The following is a 22,504-nucleotide window of genomic DNA, read 5'->3' as shown; positions in this document are numbered from 1 at the left end:
AGATTTCTCTGATTATATTACCAAAATAGGTGATGCTTTCATATCATGAATGAATAAAAGCCTGCTTGAAACACACACACCTAGAGGAATGCTTGCTTTTGAGTCACCAGTAGATATCGTTTGGAAACGCACAGTAAAATTTCAAGCTGAGACTAGCACAGATATGAAAACTATTTACTCAGTGTTTTCTGAATGTACTACCAGTAGTGTTCAAATATTTTGACTCCGTTAAATTATTTTTATTCTGGTAGAACACAGAGATTTTGGAACTATATTTCCTTGTCCCCCATTTTCTATAAGAGGCCATGACTGCTTGAATTCTGTAAATATATGTAATCCTCTTCAGATGGGCAGTGACCAAAAACTAATCCTGTATTTAAAGGTTTGTAACTTACTCTTATTCCTCCCACTCCTTTGACTCTAGATTTGTATAAATTTAGTGAAAAATCCTTCCTTTGTATTAGTATTTATAAGCCTGGGATTACTTAAAAAAAAAAGAAAAGGTTCTGCCAGGATAATAGGGACTTTCACCTGTGGTCAAATGTTAAAGCCACTTAAGGGTGGATAGGTTCACATAACCTTTACACTTTGAGATCTCTGGAAAAGCTTCATTTTACAAATGAGGAAACTGAGGGTCAGGATGCTGACGGACCTCATGGACTCCACACCACATGGCAAGAAATCCAGAGCCCTGAGAAGTGCTCCCTGTTCTCATCTGCCCAAGCTGCTGGTGATGAGCCTAGCCCAAGTCACATCAGCCTCGGCGCCACTGGCCAGACAATTCTTTGATGTTGGGGGGCTGCCTTGGGCACTGCTGGATGTTTAGCAGCATCCCCGACCTCTACCCTCTAGATTTCAGTAGTACCCACTCATCCCAGTTGTGACAACAACATCCACAAAAAAATGTCTCTAGACTTAGCCAAACGTCCTCTGGACACAAAATCACCACCAGTTGATAATGACTGGTGTTTCCCAGGCCATCTTATTGGGGTTATTTCCCCCCCCCCCTTTATAATCAACTATTCTCTTTTATGTTTTCTGGGCAAATACCTAAGATGCTAATGCATCATATTCAATATTAGAGGTGAGCTGTTTATATGAGAAACCACAGTCTTTCCAAGAAAAGGGATTTTGCTGCTTTTTTGGCACATGCAAACGCAACTAAGAATGAATTCTGACTAGGGATAGCCAATTCCAACTCTCAGCATAAGGGGGCCTAACAAAGGGGCAAAGCCAGACTGACAGTTTTGATCCACGTTTAATGAAAAAGAAGTTACATGAATAGAAATGGACATAAAACAAAGAGATCAATTCGGGGAAATATAATGATAGGAAGAACAAGGGGGAACTCATTTTAATCCTGAATTTAGTCATACATTTCTCGTAGTTATTACTAATCCGAAACATCTCCTTAAATCCAAAACAAAGTCAGAGTTATAATTTTACTGATGTTTTCATAGAAACTCACCAAAGTAATGTCTAAACAATTCTATTCCATTTTCCCCATGCCCCAGAACACACACAAGCAAAGGCGGAGCTGTTTACTGGGAAGTAACGTGGCGTGAAGAAAATGTGGCCTTATCTGCTTTTTATTACAACAGCAAGTTTGCACTGGCAAATGTGTTTTTGGCACAAACATGCTTTCTGCTAATACTTTCATGAGAATGCTTTATGATATATGACCATTTATTCTTAGTACAGTCAGTCACTGGGGGATTAAATCTAACTCTGGTGAACATAAATATATGAGGAGAAGTTTCTGACGGTTCAGATTTGAACGCAGTTGAAATAGCAAAGACGTGAAATTTAAAAATGCACAGATGTGGAACTGCAGTGAGCATCTTACTGGTTTGTTTCACGGCTTAATTTTGTTTATGATTCTTAGCGACGTCAGTCAATATTCTATTTTTATCATTTTCTACCCTGATGTACAGTATGATCATGTCTTCCTAAATAAGAAAAAAAAAAAAACCTTTGGAAATGAATGATGATCTCTGAAAACATCCTGGTAATAGGTTGGCTTTAATTATCTTATTTAAAATAAAATATCCCTACTCTCAAACTAGATCTAGCAGGCACTAAACTCATTACAGATGTTTGCCATGTGGGTAATAAAGAGAAGTGATCTCTTTTATTCACTGTCCCTACAAAATAAAAATCTTTTGGCCAGCACATAGCAGTCACCAACGTCTTACGCTCGCATTGAATAATGTGAAGTTAGGACGAGCCCTGTCTCTTCTGATACTGGATTCTAAGCTTCTCCAGTTGCTCTACACATTGTGACTGGGCCAACTTCAGGGACCGGTTCTCTTCCGTCAGGGCCTCGAATTCCCGGGCCAGCTGCGCGGCGTCCGCCGTCTCCTTTTCCGCCTGATCCAGCTTGGCAATGAGCTCCTTTCTGCAGGGTTGGGAGCGGGCAAGGAAGAAGCACAAAATTTAATGCAAACGAATTAAATTGTACAGTACGAGCATAACGGAAGCAGCACGTTCCATTGTGCTCCTCTAAATTTTACCCGTCTCCACTTGCCACCAAATACTTACTTGGATTTTGCCAGCTTCATGAGTTTTCAATCCCTTATTTTATTCTAGCATCTCTAACCAGACACATCGAAAATACTACACATACGTCAAAAAATGCTCAATAAATCCTTCGAGAGTCAACAAAGGAGATCTTTTTAAGACAACAGCAAATTGTAAAAATTCCACCTAGTTTAGGGGGAAAATAAAATAACCCATTTATAATTTAAGATGCTTTCTATTGTCTTATGGGTAGGAGAACGATGCTTGTCCCTTACCTAATCTTTGTCCTCCAAATTCAGTTATCTTCCTTTGTTTTTTACTTCTCAGTTGAACAAATCTTTAATAGTTATTTGAACTCCAGAATTCCACCTCCTTCCCGCAGCTATAATTTTCCATGTCTCTTCCTAGTCCTTACACACATATCTTGCAGCCCTAATTAATGAAACAATTATCTACAACTGGCGCTGGCCTGATTCTAGAACTCAGGAAGCGGCTAAGGTTATTGGAGAGAACTTGTCATGATAACACCTTAAACAGATTCAATTCTCAGTACATATTTGTACATAATTAATTGATGTAAATACACATAATAAGGAGCTCAAGATTTGCAGTCCATGTTTGTATTTCATAAACATGACAACCCAGAACAGGTCCACTGCCCGTATGTGGGTCAATTAATTCTAAACTAGATCCGAGTTCGCCTTTGCCTCAATGTAAGGGTATGTCATATTTCTTCCTTCTCTGTAGGGAAAAGTGCAGAGAAGCCTGGAAGACTACTTCCATCAAGTGATCAAAAGTGATATCACGGGTAATGAGATAAACAGCTATCACAGGCACCAACAAGAACACAGCAACCTTTCTGTGGCATTCCTGCCCCAGGTGCACACACCAACATCAAATGGAGAGACCTTCGACAAAATTGCTAACCTATGCTCTTCAAAATGTTAGGAATTGTTCTATATTTAAAGAAACTGCAGAGAATTGAAAGTAAAACAATGTGCAATTCTGGACTGGAAAGAAAAATAGCTGTGAAGGGCATTATTGGGAAATGGATGCAATTTAAATACACCCTGGGAATTAGAATAGCACCATATGGATGCTAAAATTCTTTATTTCAATGATTGTACTGTGTTTAAGTGAGAGAGTACCCTTGTTCTTAGGAAAATACTGGAATAGATAGGGCAATGGAGCCTGACAGATACAACAGGGACAAAAGGAAGATAATCTGGAACACTGATATGCACACACACAAATTTCCTCTGGACTCTTATTGATCTTTGACCATCTATGGCGTTTACAATATAAAGGCTCCCCATAAATACTTACTGAACAAGTAACTGGAGAGGAAGGTGCCTCAGAGTCAAGTAGAATATATTTTAAAGATGAAGAAATAGAAATTCAAAATGCATAATTTAATTGAAAAAGTCATACAGCTAGTAAGAAACAGTCAGATGTCGAAATATTCTTAGCAAATGTTTAGGGCTCTTTGTCAAATAAGCATGGTTGAAGCACTAAATGTCGATAATTAAATATTAGTAAAGTCCCTTATGTAACTATTTTAAAGAAATTGATTAGTAAAACTTATATAACTAAAATATGAAACAGGCCTCTAAACCCTCCACCCATCAGATTATCTAATCCTGTTCTTTTTTTTCCTTTCAAATTAACTGTGTCACACATATGAGTATAATTCAGGTAGAAATAGAGTTTTGCTTTCAAAACATTGCCAGGGAGTTGGCCATACTGGATAGAACAATGGCTACTTTCCTGGGTCCATAGCTGATCTCATTTAAAATTCCCAAGGACATCTGTTAGTAGTTTTGACTGGTGGAGAAAATAAATCACAGATTTTACAACTAAAAGATATGGTCATGATTACCTAATCTTCTTGCATTGCATAAAGTCGATATTAATTTCTTCCTCACTGGAATCAGGAAGACTTAATTGATAGGTTTCTAAATTAGCTTCATGTATTTGATGAGCAATTATACATACATTCAGCAAATACTGTCAAAATGTCTATTGTCTCCTGTCTGAGAACTATTTATATAGACATATTTATGTTCATCCATTAACAATTCATAATTAAACCTGGCACATCAAGCTACAGAGACAATCTTATAAATAGATGATCTGAGGAACAAATCAATATCTATAATTGGCTAGAATGCAGTCTTGCCTTTGACTTCTTGCTTATCATTTCTATCATTTCCTTCTAGATAGTGTGATATGGGGGGAGAAGACCACCATTAGAGGAATCTTAGTTCTGAAGTCAAGAACCTAGTTTTCTACATGAGGTACCTCACCAGTGAAAAAGCCATAACCTCAGGTCCCCCATAAATCACCTGCTGTCCACATCCTAAGCCACATACCTGAAAAAGCTTTTATTTGCTAAAACAAATGGGGGAAAGGGAAGTCCAAGTGAACCGGTAAAGAGAACTTTGAAACTTTGTGGAAACTGATTCCACAATGAAGGAGATTCTTTGTATTCTAAGAGGTTAGGACACGGATTCATCATTAGGACAAAGATGTCCCTGCTTCCGGAAAGACCACTACCATGGTTGTTGGGACTTTCAAAACTGACTAAAGACTTTTTTTGGAAAAGACAAAATCCTAGACAGTTTGGCCCCAATGAGCTAAAGAGTTCTAGATAATATAATAAAACTCTATCTTCATCCTAGGGAGAGTTTTATTTTAAGCAGTGATATAGACTGCACTGTTGGTTCTTGAGAGATGTGTGTTCTAGTACAAGCATTTATACACAGGAGAGAAGGAGCAAATGCCTTAGGATAAAAAATAAATTTAAAAAAGCATGTGGGGGAGGTGGGGGGAAAAAAAAAAAGCATGTGAAAGTCTATCTTCATTTCATGCAGCTGAAGGAATGCTACTGAAGTGGACTTTCCAAAGCACAGTCTAGACTGTGGTGTTGAAGACCTACAAATGAATAACGCATAAGGAATACATGTATTTTATTTATTTATTTATTTTTTGGAAACCAAAGGCAACGCTATACCCTTGTGGGGAAAAGTGAGATTTGCTCTGGAGTTCCTCTGCCTTGGCACAATTGCTCTTTGGGGCCAGACAACTCTGTGTTGTTGGGGGCTGTCCTATACATTGGCCTTATAGAAGGTTTAACAGCATCCTTGGCCTCTGTTCACTAGATGCCAGTATTATCTCTCCCCACCCCATTATTACAACCCAAAATATCCCCAGACATTGCCAATATCCCAGGGGGTGAAGGGGACACAGAGGAATTGGCCCGATTAAAAACCATTACTCTAAAAAAAATGGAGATTTCCACTATCACCCCAAAAAGTGTTAATCCTGAGACAGGACTAAGGTGAAAGGTAAAATTTCCTCCCTCTGCTCCCCTGGAGACTGGAGCCTCTTTCCTCAGAGAGGGAGACCTACTGAAAGACACTCTCATTGAAGAGAGGGAAATATTTTGTCCCTTTTCATGTGGTTCCAGGGAGAGAATTAGACGAAGAGACACCTAGAAATGAAATTTCAGTTAGAAGATTGGACTTCATGTAATTAGGTGATACAAAAGGCCCAGACCATTATGAGTGGGGGCATTAATGGAAAGTGTAATCTCGCAGCCTGAAAAGTCTGGCATATTGGGATTTCACACGAAACTAAATCCTAAAGTGAAAGAATCCCCTTGGCTCTCTCTCTGCCTCCTTGAGCAAAGTGAGGCGCCAAGACAGTTCTTTGGTCCTTCTTTCTTTCGCTCAGCAAGGGTTTTTGAAATCCTATTGCAAACCAGGATTTGTCCTGGATTCTTGCTCGCCAGGTGAGTCTCAGGAAGCAATCTCCCCTGGTGGAAAATGAGGTGAAATCCTATACTGCACCCACAGGGCATCTCACTAGATCAGACATCTTAGGAAAGAGGACGGAACTTCCCGTCACGTTGCTATATACCCTGCAAACACTCGTGGGGTAATATTTCCATTTACTGTTTCTTTATGACACTGAAAACCTCACTTTGGAGGGCTGGGTACTTATTTGTAAGAAAATATGCTTGGAATATAATAGTGAGCTTTAGTTTTCAATGTTTCCTAGCCGTGGGGTCCTTTTCAAAGAAAATCATACCTTGAAGCAAATAAAACAGATAAAATGGATTTCTCTGCCTGGCCATTATACAGTCCCTTGCCTGACACCTCTCCATTTCCAATCTTTGAGAGGTTCCCCAGAACACAGATTAAAAACCTCTGCCTTTGGGAATGTCCTAAAGAAATAAACACTTCTAGCCAAACATAAAAATCTCTTGTCACTGGAAATTTCAGAATAAATTAAATACCATGACTAAAAACAAATCAAAACAGGGCTATTCTTAGACTATGCTTTTAAAAATTACATATGTTCCCTTCTCCCTCATCTTTATATGTTCCCCTCAATGAGGCTGTTGCTCCCCCATTCATCGTTTTATGTATTTTAAAAAGACATGAAAATATGTCTGACGTTGATTCTGGTATTTCCATATGGAAACTCTTTTCTGATGTTTTTGCATGAACCCACTAAAATTCTATAACATTTTTTCTCAACTCAATAATAAAAAAGACAAATAACTCAATTCAAAAAATAGGCTGAGGAGCTGATGGACATTTCTCCAAGAAGACAAAGAAATGAGAAAAAAACACATGAAAAGGAGGCTCAACATTTTTAGCCATTGGGGAAGTGTAACTCAAAACCACAATGAGACATCATTTCATACCCACTAGGATGGCTATAATCTGAAAGATATTATAAATGTTGGCCAAGATGTGGAGAAATCGGAACTCTCATACATTTCTGGTGGGAATATAAAATGCTGCATCCACTTTAGAAACAGTCAGTTCCTCAAAGAGTTACACATTGACTTAAAATACAACCCAGCAATTCTACTCCTAGGTACACAACACACGTGACGTGAAAGCATATGTCCACCGAAAAACTTGTACATGGATTTTGTAGCAGCATTATTCATAACAGCCAAAAGGCCAAGCAACTAGAATGTCCATCAACTGATGAAATGGATAAATAAAACGTGGTCTATCCTTATAATGGAATATTATTCAGCAATAAAAAGGATATGAATACTGATGCATACTACATGAATGAACCTTGAAAACATTATGCTAAGTAAAAGAAGCCAGTCACAAAAGACTACATGTTGTTTGATTCCATTTATATGAAATATCCAGAATTGGCACATCCATAGAGACAGAAAGTAGATTAGTGGTTACCAGAGGCTGGCTGGTAGTGGGGAGGGAGAAACGGAGAGTGATGAGTCAAGGGTACAAGGTTTTTTTCTGGGGTGATGAAAATGTTCTAAAATTGTGATGATGGTTGCACAACTCTGTGAGTATGCTGAAAACCACTGAACTATTTTTTTTAATTACATACCATTTTTTTAACCTGACTTTTCTAAGAGTTTGTCACCTTTTCTTACATTCTAAGTCAATCTTTTAAACGCCACAGCACCTAGCACAATATTTCGTACTAGGAACAGACAAGTGGTTTCTCCTTCGAACAAGATAAAATACTCTATCAGGATCAAAGCAACCTTTACTAATTGGAAATCTAATTGTAGATTTAATTGTCATTTAATTGTATACTTTTAAAACTTCCTGTAAAACAATTCGGTAATAAATTTCAAAAATAATAAAACGTCTATATCTCACTTCCATGCGTTTCCATTATATACACAAAAAACGATATGTATTATATAAAAGCTTATATTTATTTTAAAAAGCATGTACATAGTTCATGTTATTATATACGTAATTATATAAAAGTATTTATTCACATACAAAAGGCAGAATGATAGCAGGGGTTCTGTAAAGATGTCAGAATTCTTGGTAATTTTTTAAAGCTTTCAACATAATTGGCTTTTTTTTTTCAGTTGATAAGAAAAAAAAATTCCAATGAAAGTAAGAATAAGCTTTTCTTACATTATTGGTTAATAACCCAGAAGTGATTCTTTAAATTAAATTCATTCCATGCTGGGTTTATAATCCTAGAAAAGGTTTGATTCTCTTTATCCAACCAATAGACACAATTTAAAATAATAGTTCTAAGCAACTCTCCTGGCTCCTCTGCAGTCGCCCAAACTTGATCCAGGGCGACCCCAGCTGGAGACGCGAGGGAAGTTCAGCTTCACCTGGTCCCTCGTGACTCCAATAAAGAAAAACGCTTCTTCCAAAATACCTGCGCTAGCATCTCTCTTTTGTGCCTAGCTGACACTAGCCCATCACCAGAGGCAATCGGATCAGCCACACTTTATGAAAGGATGAGGACAAGATTTTCATCCAAATCCTCAAAAAAACAAAGAGCCAATTACTTGGGTCAAATCCAAATTATCTTGCTTGAAAACAAACGCTGTTCAGGAAAATGTGTGTTGCAAAATGAACTTCCGCTTCAGTCAAGTGTTAATGAAAACAATGATCACCAATATATACCCTTGGAGGACCAACCTCATTCATTTGTAAAATAGAAGATATAACCATACTTCCCAGCTTAACAATTTAGCTCAGTGATCCTGAGCTAAATATACGCCACAGAAGTTACAAATAAAACGTGTACACAGAGGATGTCCCTATCTCCTGTAATCAGCCCCTCACTCGTATGTGACCCTAGGTGCCCCTCCCTGCTCAGTGATGGGGATACAAGGAGATGTTAAAGGGTGTCCATGTCTGTAGGGAACTTACACAGTCAGAAACACAGGACATAAATTTACTCGTAAATGGGTAACTACTGAGAGCAGCAGCCTACAAAATGTGCCAAAAGAATCACTGCAGCGAATTTTCCTTTGTTCAGGAAGAGAGCTGATCACTGCAGGATGGTTGGGGCAGGGTTATGGGCCAAGCTTTCCTCAAGAAGGGTAGCCTTGGGCAAGCTGAAAGGAAGGAGCACTGCAGACCTTGAGCTTTGTGAGAGCAAGGGTGCAGAGGCGGGAACGTGAATAGTCCAGGGTAGTTCAAGACAAGGGAGCAGAGCAAACATTCTACAAAGGCACTAAGGCCATCCTGAGGTAGGTCTTGGAATCCGGGACAAGAACTGGGTATCCTTTTCTAGCAATGGGAAACCATAGTCAGGGAACAGGTTATACTATGACATTGACCGAGATTTTTCAAGTCCCGATTCCAAATGGCAGAAGCAGGAATGGAGAAGAAGGAATTTGGAAGACTTTATGAAAAAGAAAGAAAAAATAATAATAAAAGAATTCGGCCTCTGCCCCACACCTAGCCAATTACCTAGGAAGGCTTATGAGTAGCTAAGTCGGGGGGTTGGCCAGCATCTTTGTGGTTTGGCAGGTTGTAAAAAGTATATCCACTGGCCTCTTAAGCCACTTTCTTTCTAGAAGTCAACTTTGCCTTTCTTATTTTACTACTGTGGTGGTACCCACAGTTATCACTGCTCTAAACACAAGCAGCAGGAATGTGTTTCAATCAAAGACTACATGAGTCACTCTCATATCATTATCCTATCATATTTTTTAAATGCCATATACAAAAATTTACACTTATAAAACATATAATTTAGTGGATGAGTCTTGCATTGTCCCCCCACAAATAAAGAGCCATACATTGGTTAATTTAAACAACAAGGTCAACCAGGACATTCAAGCTAAAGAGTTTACAAATAAATACATAATCGCCTGTTTTTTTCTGTTGTGACACCACAGTGTACACACACATACACACACACTGGAAGAGACATCTGTAAGCTACAGATTATATAAATCTTCCTTTAACTTCACCATTGGTCATGTCATTAATAAGCTTCTTCAGTTCCTTTATGAAACTTTTCTTAGGACTCAGATGGGGTATAAATGGGCAATATGCACACTCCAATCAATTTAGGAAAACTCTCAGACCAAAAAGAAAATCTCAGACATATGAGGATAAAGTTGTACTTCTGATCTCATAAACACTTTTTATCCCCTATAACCCAAAGTCCAGCTAGGTATGATCTTATGTTTGAAATACAACAAAAGGAGGAAGTAAGAAAAGGCTTGTAACATGGTAACTGAGGTCTTACAGTAAGTACAGGAGTCTAGCCCCAAAATGCATACCACCCCCACCATGTTATTCTGTCCTACCACCATTCTGGGTGTGGGGTGGTGGGGGGGGTCTCCAAAGAGTTCCAAGAATTTCATAAATTTCTCAAAACAAAAATATGCTTCACTTGCTTTGATTTAAAAATTCAGTGATGAATATATATCATAGATCACTCCAGCAGGAGGAAGGAGAGAAGCAGCAAGTTACAGACAATGCATTTGGATTATGTGTCACTCATTCAACGTAAGCTTATTCAGCATTGACATGCTATGGACTGTGCTGGACATCAGCAAAACAATGGTGAATGATGCCGGACACTGACCACTCAGCAGGAGGAAACATTAATGAAAGGTTTCCCTAATAAATGTATCATTACAAACTGACCAGGCTATGACAGAAAGGTGTCTGATGCTTTTAAAGTATGAAAGGATAGGGATCACTGGGGTAAACATCGGCAGAACCGAGTTCAGTTAAAAAGGAGGAGAATTCTGAAACAGAAAGTTATGAGTGAGTAAAATTCAAGTGCTTTAATTAATAAAACTATGATTCCTGGCGGCTGAACACTAATGATAATAGAAGCTATCAAGATCAACTTACTCAGATTATTGGACTATAAAATGCAGATGGTCTACTCCTCCATCGTCAAGTATACATTTACCTGATTTCAAAGAGCCTCACAGTGGCTTCTTTACTTAATGTGGGAACTCCACCATATAAGCATTCATCAAAATTCACCCCCAGCCTAAGTGTTCCGGGTCTTCTGGGCAAGTTCACTGGGAACGTAGTATGGCTCCCGGTGCTATTTTGGCATTTTTAATTTCCTGAGCTAAAATTGCTTACTAAAAATTAGGTTTTGGGGAAGGAAGTATTCCTGCTGTTCCTCTCACTACTCATAAAGCATGTAACCTACAGCAGTGCTGTTTGGATCATTTCTGTAATCAAACATGGCACACATGGGAGTGGCCCGGTGACTCTGAACCCTGGAATGTGGGTTCTCCTCCCCTGCCTTCTCCCTACCTGTCTCCGCACACTCAGCCCGTCCCTTCCCTACTTGCGCCTCCTCACACACACACACTCCCCCGCCCCCACCCCTCCATGACCAGTCGACAGTGGACAGCGCTCAGTACTTACTTGCGTTCCTCAAGCAGAGCGATTTCCTTTTTGACCTCATGGTATTCTTCCGCTATTTGGCAGTGCTGTTTGAAGACCTGCATGGATTCCAGGGAGCCATGACAAGGCGGCAGAGGCTTCACAAACAACAAGAAGGAATCAGTCCATTTTCTTGCATCAGAATAAATTACCAACCATTTTTGCTTTGCTGATGTTCTTTAGAGAGAGATTTTTTTTTTTTTAGCTGAGCCATCCTGCCACCTGTTGGCAGCTCAGCGGCTGCTAAGCTCAGCCGGGACTCGAACCCCTGTTCCTCAGAGCTCACACTCTTGAGCAAGCTCTTAACGAACTGAGCCACTCAGCCGGCCCAAGAGAGAGATTTTTTTATTGCACGAGAATAGCATTGTCAGTCAACACGGGACAGAACTGGGCTGATTCTACTTGACTGAAAAACGAGAAGGGGGACCGATCTTCCGCCACGCTCATCTTCCAGGCTCATTCCCTGACATTCTCAGGCCAGAGCCAGAGCTGAGAGACCCACTCACTACATGTCAGTTACATGCCATGCGTTCGAGTAAAATTAGGTCTCCTCACGATTCTGCGCTTCTCTCCACAAGTCCTGATCTCTGCTTTGGAGAAGGGCAGCGGTGAGGAAATATGTCAGTTGTCTGTTTCAACTGAAATGCTTTCTGGTCCTGCGGCCCAGAGGCATCGCCTCACCTTGTAGAGTGGAGTAGCCCTACAAGAAAGGCTGTCTTCTGAGAAGAGCTGGGAGTGATGCTTGCAAGGATTAACAAACCATATGAAAGACCAAACCTCAGCAAAACGATGCTTGTAAGATGTGAGGGCATGGAATCATTTGCTTTTCTCCCATCCATGAGGGAATGGAAGCCAGCAGGCAAGACTTGCTAAACTGTAACTTGTTGAAAATCCTCCTTTTAGAAATTCTTTTTTAAAGAACTAGCTCAGGAGTCCATAATTCTGATTTCTAGTTAGCAACATGTTATTAAAAGCATTACATTTAGCAACGCTAGTTAATAGTCATTTAAGGAGGTTTTTTTTTAAGCATCCTTTTTAATTATTTATAGGAAAATGTTACATAATATCTGAAAAATACAATTTCATTGTTAAATGGGCTCTTCAGTCTAATCCTTTCTTCACGGTAGTCGATACATGTAAGGTAGGTGTCTGACTAGGTCACATTCTCACTAATTTTATATTAGTTAATTGAGAACTAATGAATTTCTTACTACTTGTTCCTCTCAAGGACACAGATATCTTTTGGGTGTCACACTTAGCGATCCCACCCAGGATGCAATAGAAATTCTACAAAGTTTATTGTCTAATTTATAGATGAGATGACTTTTCTTATTTATCCTGAGGCCTCTGAGTAGAGATCTTCTAAAGGAAATAAAATTCGAAATAGATTTGGAGGAAATTTACCTCACGTAGAGCATCTGTTGTGTTCTAATTCATGGAAAATCCACTGATAATTACATTATATAGCATCTTTCCCTTTTGCCTTACAAACACATTCACAGCATAAAGTCAACGTGTTGGAACCATTACCCCTTTCTACATAGAAATACCTGGCAAAGTGGCACCCAGTACTAGTACAGTACAACCCATCCCATGAGATAAAGCTGATGCCAAAAGAATCCAGAATCCCTGGCTCCTCCACATCTGTGTCCTTGAAATCATCACCCCTCATCAATTCTCACCTGTTACACCGGCAAATTACCAGGTATAACAGTAAGGAGAATGAAAGCAATTTATTCTGGGCACCATAGCCAAACTGCTATTAAATCATCCATGCCTTGTTAAAGGATTTGCCTATTGGAAGGTCCTGAGACTCCATGCATCCTACCATATTTTGTTGTGTATAAAGCACACCCACGTTTTGGCCCAAACTTTCAGGGGAAAAAATCTTTCGTTTTAAGTTTTTAATTCAAATTTTTATTTGTTTACATGTAGGTACTTGGTTTTTTTATTATAAAAAAATTTTAGCATTCATTTTTTAACATTATGTACAAGAAATTTTATGTAACAAATAATGACAAAACACAAGAACAGATACAAGAAATTTTATGTACCGGTAACAAATTTACGATATTTATGCATCATAGAAGGCCAAGAACTCTTCTTCACTGCAAGTTTGTCATAAGTTCAACAAAACCGATTATCATATTCCAGGGTATTTTATTTTGCATATGGATATCGTTATTGATTTGTAGGATTATACTTTTAACTCTTAAGCATAAATAAAAGAATTTAAAACATTTATAAAGATACGGAATGAGTACTACCCATGTAAGAGGAGCACCCTTATTTTTCCCTCACAAATTTGGGCTAAAAAGTGCACATCATCCACTGCAAAACATGGTATTTCCTGTCCTTATGAACACTCATAAGCTATACTCGGTTCAATCTATAACTTGTCACATGTAGGTACCTCAACCACGATTCAGCATAGTTACGTATGTGACACCCAAAAGATTCTATGACTCTGTATAAAGGTGTGCAGTAGAGGATAAATATGAGAGCAGCCATATAAAGAGAGAAGTGTCCTTTGCTGCTAGAATTAAGAAGGAAAACTGAAAATTACACCGATAATTTTCTTAAGAAGAGGGAGGCGTCTTTCCCTCTCTTAGCTTGCCACCCTGCAAGGCTTTTTATTAAGTGAGAATTTTTTCATTGGTTGTTTTTTCATTGGTGCTTCTTAACTGTGGAAAATTTGAAGACATTATTATTATATATATATATATATATATATATATATATATATATATATATATAGGTAGCGTGATCATGCTAATGATATATGAGGATAGGCAATATTTCAAGATATAGTCAGTGTCCACAGATGCTCTTAGCAGGAATAATCACGCTACTTATACATAAAAATATTTCAAAATTTCCCATAATTAAGAAGTAGTGCCAATTAAAAAAGAACAAGCCAAAAATACTTAATGCTCAGTATTTCAGGGAGCAAAAGGATTCCAGATGTCACTCTAGCCCCTAGCTCCTTCAAGCTTTCTCTTCATCCCAATCTGACATATAAACTCAGTACCATTTCAAGTTCTCCCAATTTTCATGAAAGCATTAGAGAGCAACACAGATTTCTTTAAAGCAAAGACAGAAGTTATATTGCACAACCCACCACATTGTAAAATTGTCTTATTAGTTGCCAGGGGCTGGAGGGAGGAGGAAATGTGGAGTTGTTTAAACGAGCATAGAGTTTCAGTTTCGCAAAATGAAAAAGGTCTGGAGATCAGTTGCACAACAACGTGAATGTATTTACTGAACCGTGCACTTAAGAAATGAAATGAATTAAGATCGTTAAAATGTACCATGTAGATATAAACACATCCTACCAGAAAAAAATGACTCAGATGGTAAAATTTCTATGATGTTTTTTACCACACACAAAAAGAATTAATGCAAAAAACTTATCATTAAACCTTTCTGCTGCTCCCAGCTCATCTTGTAACTAAGCATGGCTACCAGGATTTCCCACCTGAGGCCCATTTCATTTGCACCCAACCTTTCTCCCTAAGAAATTTCTCCTTAAAATTTCTCACCCCTTTATAATCCAGAGCCATTCACCGGTAACCCCAAATGTTGCTGGACAAATCAAAGGGCCCTCTGGTCAACAGGACCCACTATCCTTAGAAGGCATTTGACATCCCTGGACATTTACTCCAGCCCAGGAAACTCACCACAGAACTTTTTAAACACATGTGTTCTTATCTCAACAGGAATTCTGGTGAATGAGAGTACTAAGATATTTAGGTTCTATACCCAATATAAAAAGTAGAATTATAGAGTTCTGTACGACATAGAACACTCTGATTGCTTTGTGATATAGTGTGTGTTTGTGTGCTTGTGTGTATGTGTGAAGCATCTTAAGGTCCACACCTTCTTAAAACCCCTTAAAATAAGAGACAATGTGTGACCAACAGTGTTCATTGATGCTTTTGCCTGAGGAAATAGACTCATAAAACTCAAGCACGAGAATCAAGTTTCCAATTAAAAATGGAGCTAATAGTAAGCTTATGTCATAGGACATTTAAAACACTGGCACTCATGAATTAATTGGCTACACATGGGTTTAAGATACTGTTTAACACATGTTCACATTGAAAACTAAAAAAATAACTTAGAAGAATGCCTGTGGTAACTGGATGAACAAAATCTATTATAACTTCTTGGAATAAGAATTAACACTTTTACATTTATTTCATTTCTCATTGCTTAATTTTAACTATTCTTGTCCAAGAGATTTTTGGAGTTATCATCCAATGCTGGGAATGGACACGCAATAACTAAACTCTTCTTACTGACAGTGAATTTCTTTTTGCATCCAGAAGAGAACATTTCCTTGTTACTTTCTCTATGATTACACTACATCCTCCCATATTTTGGATACGTTTATCACATACTCTTGCTTAAAGAATAAAACATTATATTCCAAGGAAAAGGAATGCAAAGACACTTGATTTGAAAATGACGAGGCAAAGGTACCTTCCTGTACTAGCGCATGGATGCTGCGGGATCACAGAACACTTTTCAGACGTACCCCATGTCATCATATCTGTTCTACTCACAACACAGCCAGTTCCCAGAAGGTTAAATTAAGACATTCCCCTAAGAGTGGCTCAAGCCAACTTTGAAACACTTTTCCAAGACACAGATTGGGGTTTGAGTGAGGTCAGAGCCTGGGAGGGGGCACTTCCTCTTCAGCCCCTTTCCTCCATCTCCGCCTCCTCCAGCTGCTGTCTGAGGACAGAGCTTGCAAGGGCTTTAATTACAAGGCAATGCGGGTGAGCGACTACTATCTCTGGTATCCACCCCACTCATCGGGACCGATTTAACAAGATGAAGTAACAGAGAAACCACAGGCTCCTGTTCCAAGAATGCCAGCTTGAGCCACACCAGCCCATCTCCGCTCTCTGCCCGGGGCCATCAGGTTATAGCAAGCTCCTCCCGAAATGGACTCAGTCCTCTGGAAAGGGCCCCGTGGGAAAGGACCCAGCCAAGCATCTCTCCACAAGGGGCAAAGCCAGCTTAAGCGTTTCCGTTTTCTACTTGGCTTCTTCAAATACTACTGGTCCCATCCACTTCAGAAATGTAAGAATTTAATTTTCCTCTCCCAGCTTCCCACACACAAGATATATTTAGGAAGCTAAATATTCTACGGTTGCTGAGCAGACTTTGTATTTATGCCTTGATTCTCACTGTTACCTTTATTGGTGGGGGGGAGTGTCTGGTTTAAATTTATGTTGTACTTTAATGTCCCAAAATTAATAAGCATAATTTGTTAAAACTAAATGGGAAAACATAATCAGGACTAACTGCAATATTTGAAAACTCTGTTATCTTAAAATTTTAAGTATTTAAAAAATATTTTCAGAACTGACATTTCTATAGTATTTACATTACAGTCAAAGTCAGCACTAGTAAACATATGACATATCTTACACATTATATTACATTGGAATGAAGGATATTTAAGTCATTTCTGTCGATGTTAGCAATATTAAAGGGAGATAACTCAAGAGTGTCTCAAACTTTTCCAACAAGGCATATCCTAATGACCACTGGGTTTCTCAAGTGTCTATATATATTTTCTCTGTGGCCACAGCAGCCAAAGAGCACTGTACAATACTTTTCAATTTGTGTGTGAGCGAGAAAATGGCAGACATCTTGAGTGTTTCGTATCAGGCTATATCCTAATTGCATTTCCAGCTGATGTTCAAGAATTCTGGAATGAATGCTAAGACCTTCATTTTCTACTGTTTTCCTTTCCTGGATACCAAGCGATACATTGATGCAAAACCTAAAAGAAGTGCCTGAAGAAACTATTCAGATAACAAGATATTATAGTACACAACTGAAGCTACGGATTGTTTATTTGTGGAAGTGACATCAGTTTCTGGACTTACCAGACACTGTCTGAGAAAAGGCAAGTTCAATGTGTGCCACAGGGACACCTGTCACTGTCTTCTCAGATTAGATGGGAGGACTTCAGGAGGAGCTGAAAGTATTGCTCAATTTGGTTAAAAAAAAATAAAAAGTTATATTGTTTGCCAAGTACCCTAGCTTAATGAAAAGAAGAGGGCATCAGAATCTCTACCCCTAACAAAAATCTCCAAAGAGATGCTTCTCTTATTTCGTTTTACACATATAATTATCAATGACTAGCCCTTAAGTATTTCATTCAATAAAGAATTTCACTAGGGAAGGAAGTTTATTACAATAACTCATTAGCATGTCCTCTACCTGATTGTGAAAACATATTCCGCATTCCACTGCTAAGAATTAAGACCACACTGCAGCTTAGTTTTGGATCATCTGTAGGTCAAACCATGATCTCCGAAACATAACAACATTATTAAATTTGAAGACAAATTTGGTCCTGACCGAGACCCTGGGCCTATTAAAGGATTTTGCCATCCTTCAGATGAGAGGGAGGTCTGTCATTACCTCTTTTTCAAAAGAAGGAAACTGAGGTCTAAAGAAAAATAATGATTTTTCATTCATTCTTAGAAGTAGACATAAAATTGGGCCTCCTTTCTTTTTGACTGTATGGTCTAAACTAGCTCCACCCAAACACTGCCTATAACGGGCATGGAGAATTTAGAAACCAATTTCCAGGAAAGGAATCCGCACAAAATAGAATCAACCTACCATCTGCCCCTGGGCTGAGGCCTCAGGCCCACAAATGAACATCATCAAGACATGTTCATTTTAACACCTACCTTGCCCCAAGGTCTCTTGCCCAACATTCTGCATTAATAGAGACATCAAGAGAAATGTTTGTCACTGCTATTCTTGCACAAGGCTTTTTTTGGCTTCTGTGAAAATAGACGCACCACGAATTACATGCTCAAACATGTCCACATTCTTGGCAAAGCAACAGAAAAATCTTGGGGGTCAAATTGGTGATAGAGTATCTACCAAATAGATATTTTATAGCTGCATTTTATAAACGACAACAGAATGTGTCATGGATATCGGAGAGTCAGAAGAGATTTTACAAGGTTCTTCTATAACCATATTATAGCAACTTTGAAAACCAGAAACAAACACAAAAAAAACTCCACCTATTAAATAATTTAAACAGTCTATAGGTTCCACAAAAGGTCTAAGGGAAAGAAGGATACCTAGATCCAGAATCAGAGATCTCATCTGAATTAGAAAATTTATTTAGACCGAAATTTGACCTCATGTTTCTCATCTCTAAAGTGGAGACATAATAGTCAGCTTATACAATTGCTGCAAGGGTCAAATGAGATCACTTGTGGGGAAACACCCCTTGCCCAGTGGCATTCAATGTGCATGGGTGGGATTTAAATCTAAGAGTATGCAGCCAGTAGGGTGGGCAGTAATCACCTGGCATCATTTAGTTTTCACTAGGCCAGTTTTTAAGGCTCCAGTAGAGATAATCAAGAGTCCGTTCTTCCTCAAGCAGATAGTGACAAGCACAAGGCACTTCCTAACTTTTATTCTTCCGCAGAGGATTATGATGGTCGGTAAACTCTCAAGGGCCGTTACTATGTGATGAAAGCACATGAGACTGACGGTGAAGATGACCTGCCCCATGAAATGGATTGTTCCTCTTGTACATAAAGCATTTTCATTGCTTTCAGTACAGAGACTTCCTGCTGCAGAATGGCTTAAATTTATATGCTTATGCTAAGCATGGAAACAAAAATCTCCTTTTAGATGTAGATTTCTATGTTAGCTTTCCCCTCTCAATCCCTGCCATCTTGGTTTTTAGTCACTCATGCCCTAAGTGTAGAATAAAGGTAACAGGCAACAGCCCTAGACAGTGGCAAAACTAACCAAATGGCTTGACAACTGGTAAATGCTTATAACAAACTCAATCATATCCTTCACCCAACAAACAAGCAATTACTTAAATGCTTTGAGTTGTAATGCTGGGAATGTTCTCTCTGCTCATGAAGAGGGAAAGCAATACCATATTTTAAGGGTGGGGGACGATCAAACCCATGAGCCAGAAAGCAGCCTAACTCATTAAAGTTCAATAAGGATGAAATGGTCTCATCGGATTAGAATAATTAAATAGACAATTTCTAATATATGTCAAGTGGAATTAAAGCTATAAAATTCAAATGGATCTTGCAACGTTTTAACAGAAAAATTATCTGTACAATTGCCAGGGGTGTTATGAATCCTGTGGAGAATGATCTGTGAGCCAGGAAAGAGTGTTAACGTTCCCAAAGGAAAAAAATTCTTTGCCAATACAAAAAAGTAGAATTAATGGTCCACAGTTTGATGGGGGAACAAGAATCTGAATATGCTTTTACTATTTGATTTTCAAAACATGTTTCCTCCTTATTTTCATCTAACTTCCATGATAATAAAATAGCTTTGGGGTAACAGTAAAATCATGGAGTAAAAATAAATAAAACAGTGATGGGGAAAAATATACAATTATTTTACAATCCCAACTACACCACCAACAGCACATACATAGCCCTTCTGTGATGACAGAGCTGAGCTGATCTCCATGGTGATGAGAAGAGATAGTGTGGGGATATGGTTAGATATCAGAAACCAGGAGAGCTGGCTGGGTTGAGACCCTGGTGGGGCACAGGAGAAGAGGGAGATAAGATGATCAATGGCTTCAGAGAACTTTTAGAAGAGGACTGAGCTGTCTGTGAGGGCCTCAGTATAACCCTTCCACCTTCTGGACAATCTTCTATAATCTCTACACAATTGACATAGCTCTGTTGAGCAGGCTTTCTATTGGAGGGCTGTGACAATGCCCAGGACTGTGGCAGAGGTGAGAATGAGGGCTCTGCTAAGAGGCCCGGTCACACTTGAGTGGTGCTGGGTTGATTTTTAGAGGCCACCCCAGCAGTGGGGCACCAGCTTCCAGGTTCTCAGCACTGGCGACTGAGACAAGAACTGGAGCCAACAAAAAGGGACACCATCTTGCTTCTTCCCACCTTGAGGGCTGTTCAGGACCTGGGATCCCAAACCCAAATAACCTCAGGAGACCACGCATACCCACTGATGGGACAAGCTGCTGGGTGCAAGATAACAGGGAGCGTCAGGGCCTGTTGGGAAGTAGAGGTTGCAGACCCCTCCTGAAGGCTTTCAAAACCAATATTTAGAAGAAAATATGGTGACTAAACACAGACTGTGCACAGGATTCTGTGCACAGGATTCAAAACCCCTATTACCCTATTAGACTTGTCTAAACGTGCCTGCACAGGGAAGTACTCCAGTGAACATCTGACCCAAGACCAGTATCCAGGCATTTTAGGCTGAACCTCTTCCTAAAGCCATCTTTGCCTGGAATCACGATATATCATCCAATGAAAATTAAAATGTCATAAATTAGCTCCTTTCAAATAATTCAGGTGTATTAAAATAGGATATCCTTCATAGATTGCCCATTAATTATGCACACGAAACGTCTTTCTCATGGTTCAAACCAGACAGTACTCAGAAGGTTTTACATAAAATAACCATATTCTATTCAACGCTGTCAGAGAACTGGGGGGGGGGGGCGTACAGAAAGGAAGTGTTCTGAAGTCTTGGCACATGTGAACGTATCCTCAGTACAGTTTATTACTAAATCACTAACCCCAAATGGGCCCAGACTGCAAGGCTGGGAGTCATCCACAGAAAGGAAAGCAGGGACCAACCCTCTTCCCAGCTCCAGACTCCTCAAACATGGAGCTGGTTTATACCCTAAGTTCTTAATATTCTGGTGCCGTAGCCAGATAACCACACAAGGGCATTGCACGAGGTCTTCAGCCTGACTTTGGAGCTCTAGAAATGCAAACCTCGATGGCATGCAAGCTCCCTGCTCTCTGTCTCTAGGCTTTCTCAAGTAAGCCATTCCTCAGTTCACTGTATTTCGTGAAACTAAGAAGCAAAGAAGAGAGACTAGGAAAATCCTTACCTGTAGCTGCTGGTCTAATTCTGGGAAGGCCAGAGGAATGGAGTCTTCAGGAGGTGTATCATCTGAAATATGAAAATAAAATGGTTCTTCATTACAGAGCCCTTTCTCTCACAAGCGTTTTCCTGCTGCTAAACCACCTTTATTTAGGCTTGCACAGTTAAACCATCCATATCTACTGCTTTAGTTATTTTCATCACATTAGTTGGGGACAGGTAGAATGCAGAACACAATTTCACTCATTTTTGGTACAAACAGAAGCATGGAGTGCTTAGTTGGCTGGACCAAAATTCTGCAAAAAGATATCAATCCTCATATGTTCTCTGGTAGTTCTCCAATTAAGAAGTACTGCTTGTGGGTCGGCCAAGTGGCGCGTTGGTTAAGAGTTGGCTTGGGACACCAGCTCTTAGCAGCAGGGCCCCGGTTCGGATCCCACATTAGGGCCAGTGACGCTGTGCCCTCTACAGCTAAGATGGTGAACAACAGCTCGACCTGGAGCTGGGCTGCCATGAGTCGGCCGTGAAGGCGTAGGCTGCAGCCCCTGCTGCAGTGGGCTGCCATAAGCTACCGTGAGCAGCCAGCAGTCAGCGTGAGCTGCCAAAAGCCACTGTGAGCAGCCATCCAATGGCCGGCCACCAATCTGCCTCAGCCGGGAAAAGTGCAATGATCACAATACCAATATGGGCCAGTGAAGCGACGTCCTCCACAACTAGACTGAAGAACAAAAGGACAGCAACTTGTTTGTTCCCCTTCCCCGATTCCCCAATAAAAAAAAATCTTTAAAAAAAAGTACTGCTTGTCTTTTAATACTCCTACATTAAACTTGTCTTTCAATACTCCTACATTAACCAAAACCAATATATATATTATATATCATATACAGGAAAGTGAT

General features: G+C 39.4%; 1 protein-coding gene across 6 annotated transcripts in view; it reads right to left on the bottom strand.

Annotated features, from left to right (window-relative positions):
• Positions 1 to 1,245: 1,245 nt before the first annotated feature.
• Positions 1,246 to 22,504, bottom strand: part of MAP3K7CL (MAP3K7 C-terminal like) — an 83,721-nt gene continuing 62,462 nt past the window's right edge. For all 6 annotated transcript variants that reach the window (XM_019654972.1, XM_019654973.1, XM_019654969.1 and 3 more), the window contains 3 exons: positions 21,616 to 21,677; positions 11,694 to 11,809; positions 1,246 to 2,398 (listed from right to left, as the gene is read on the bottom strand). In XM_019654972.1, the coding sequence (XP_019510517.1) occupies positions 2,218 to 2,398; positions 11,694 to 11,809; positions 21,616 to 21,677 (359 nt within the window). In that variant the 3' untranslated portion in view covers positions 1,246 to 2,217. The remainder of the gene's footprint in view (positions 2,399 to 11,693; positions 11,810 to 21,615; positions 21,678 to 22,504) is intronic.

The sequence above is a fragment of the Hipposideros armiger genome, unplaced genomic scaffold (genome assembly GCF_001890085.2).
Source record: "Hipposideros armiger isolate ML-2016 unplaced genomic scaffold, ASM189008v1 scaffold_233, whole genome shotgun sequence".
In the NCBI taxonomy this organism is placed as follows: Eukaryota; Metazoa; Chordata; class Mammalia; order Chiroptera; family Hipposideridae; genus Hipposideros; species Hipposideros armiger.
This window is presented reverse-complemented; position numbering and strand designations above follow the sequence as displayed.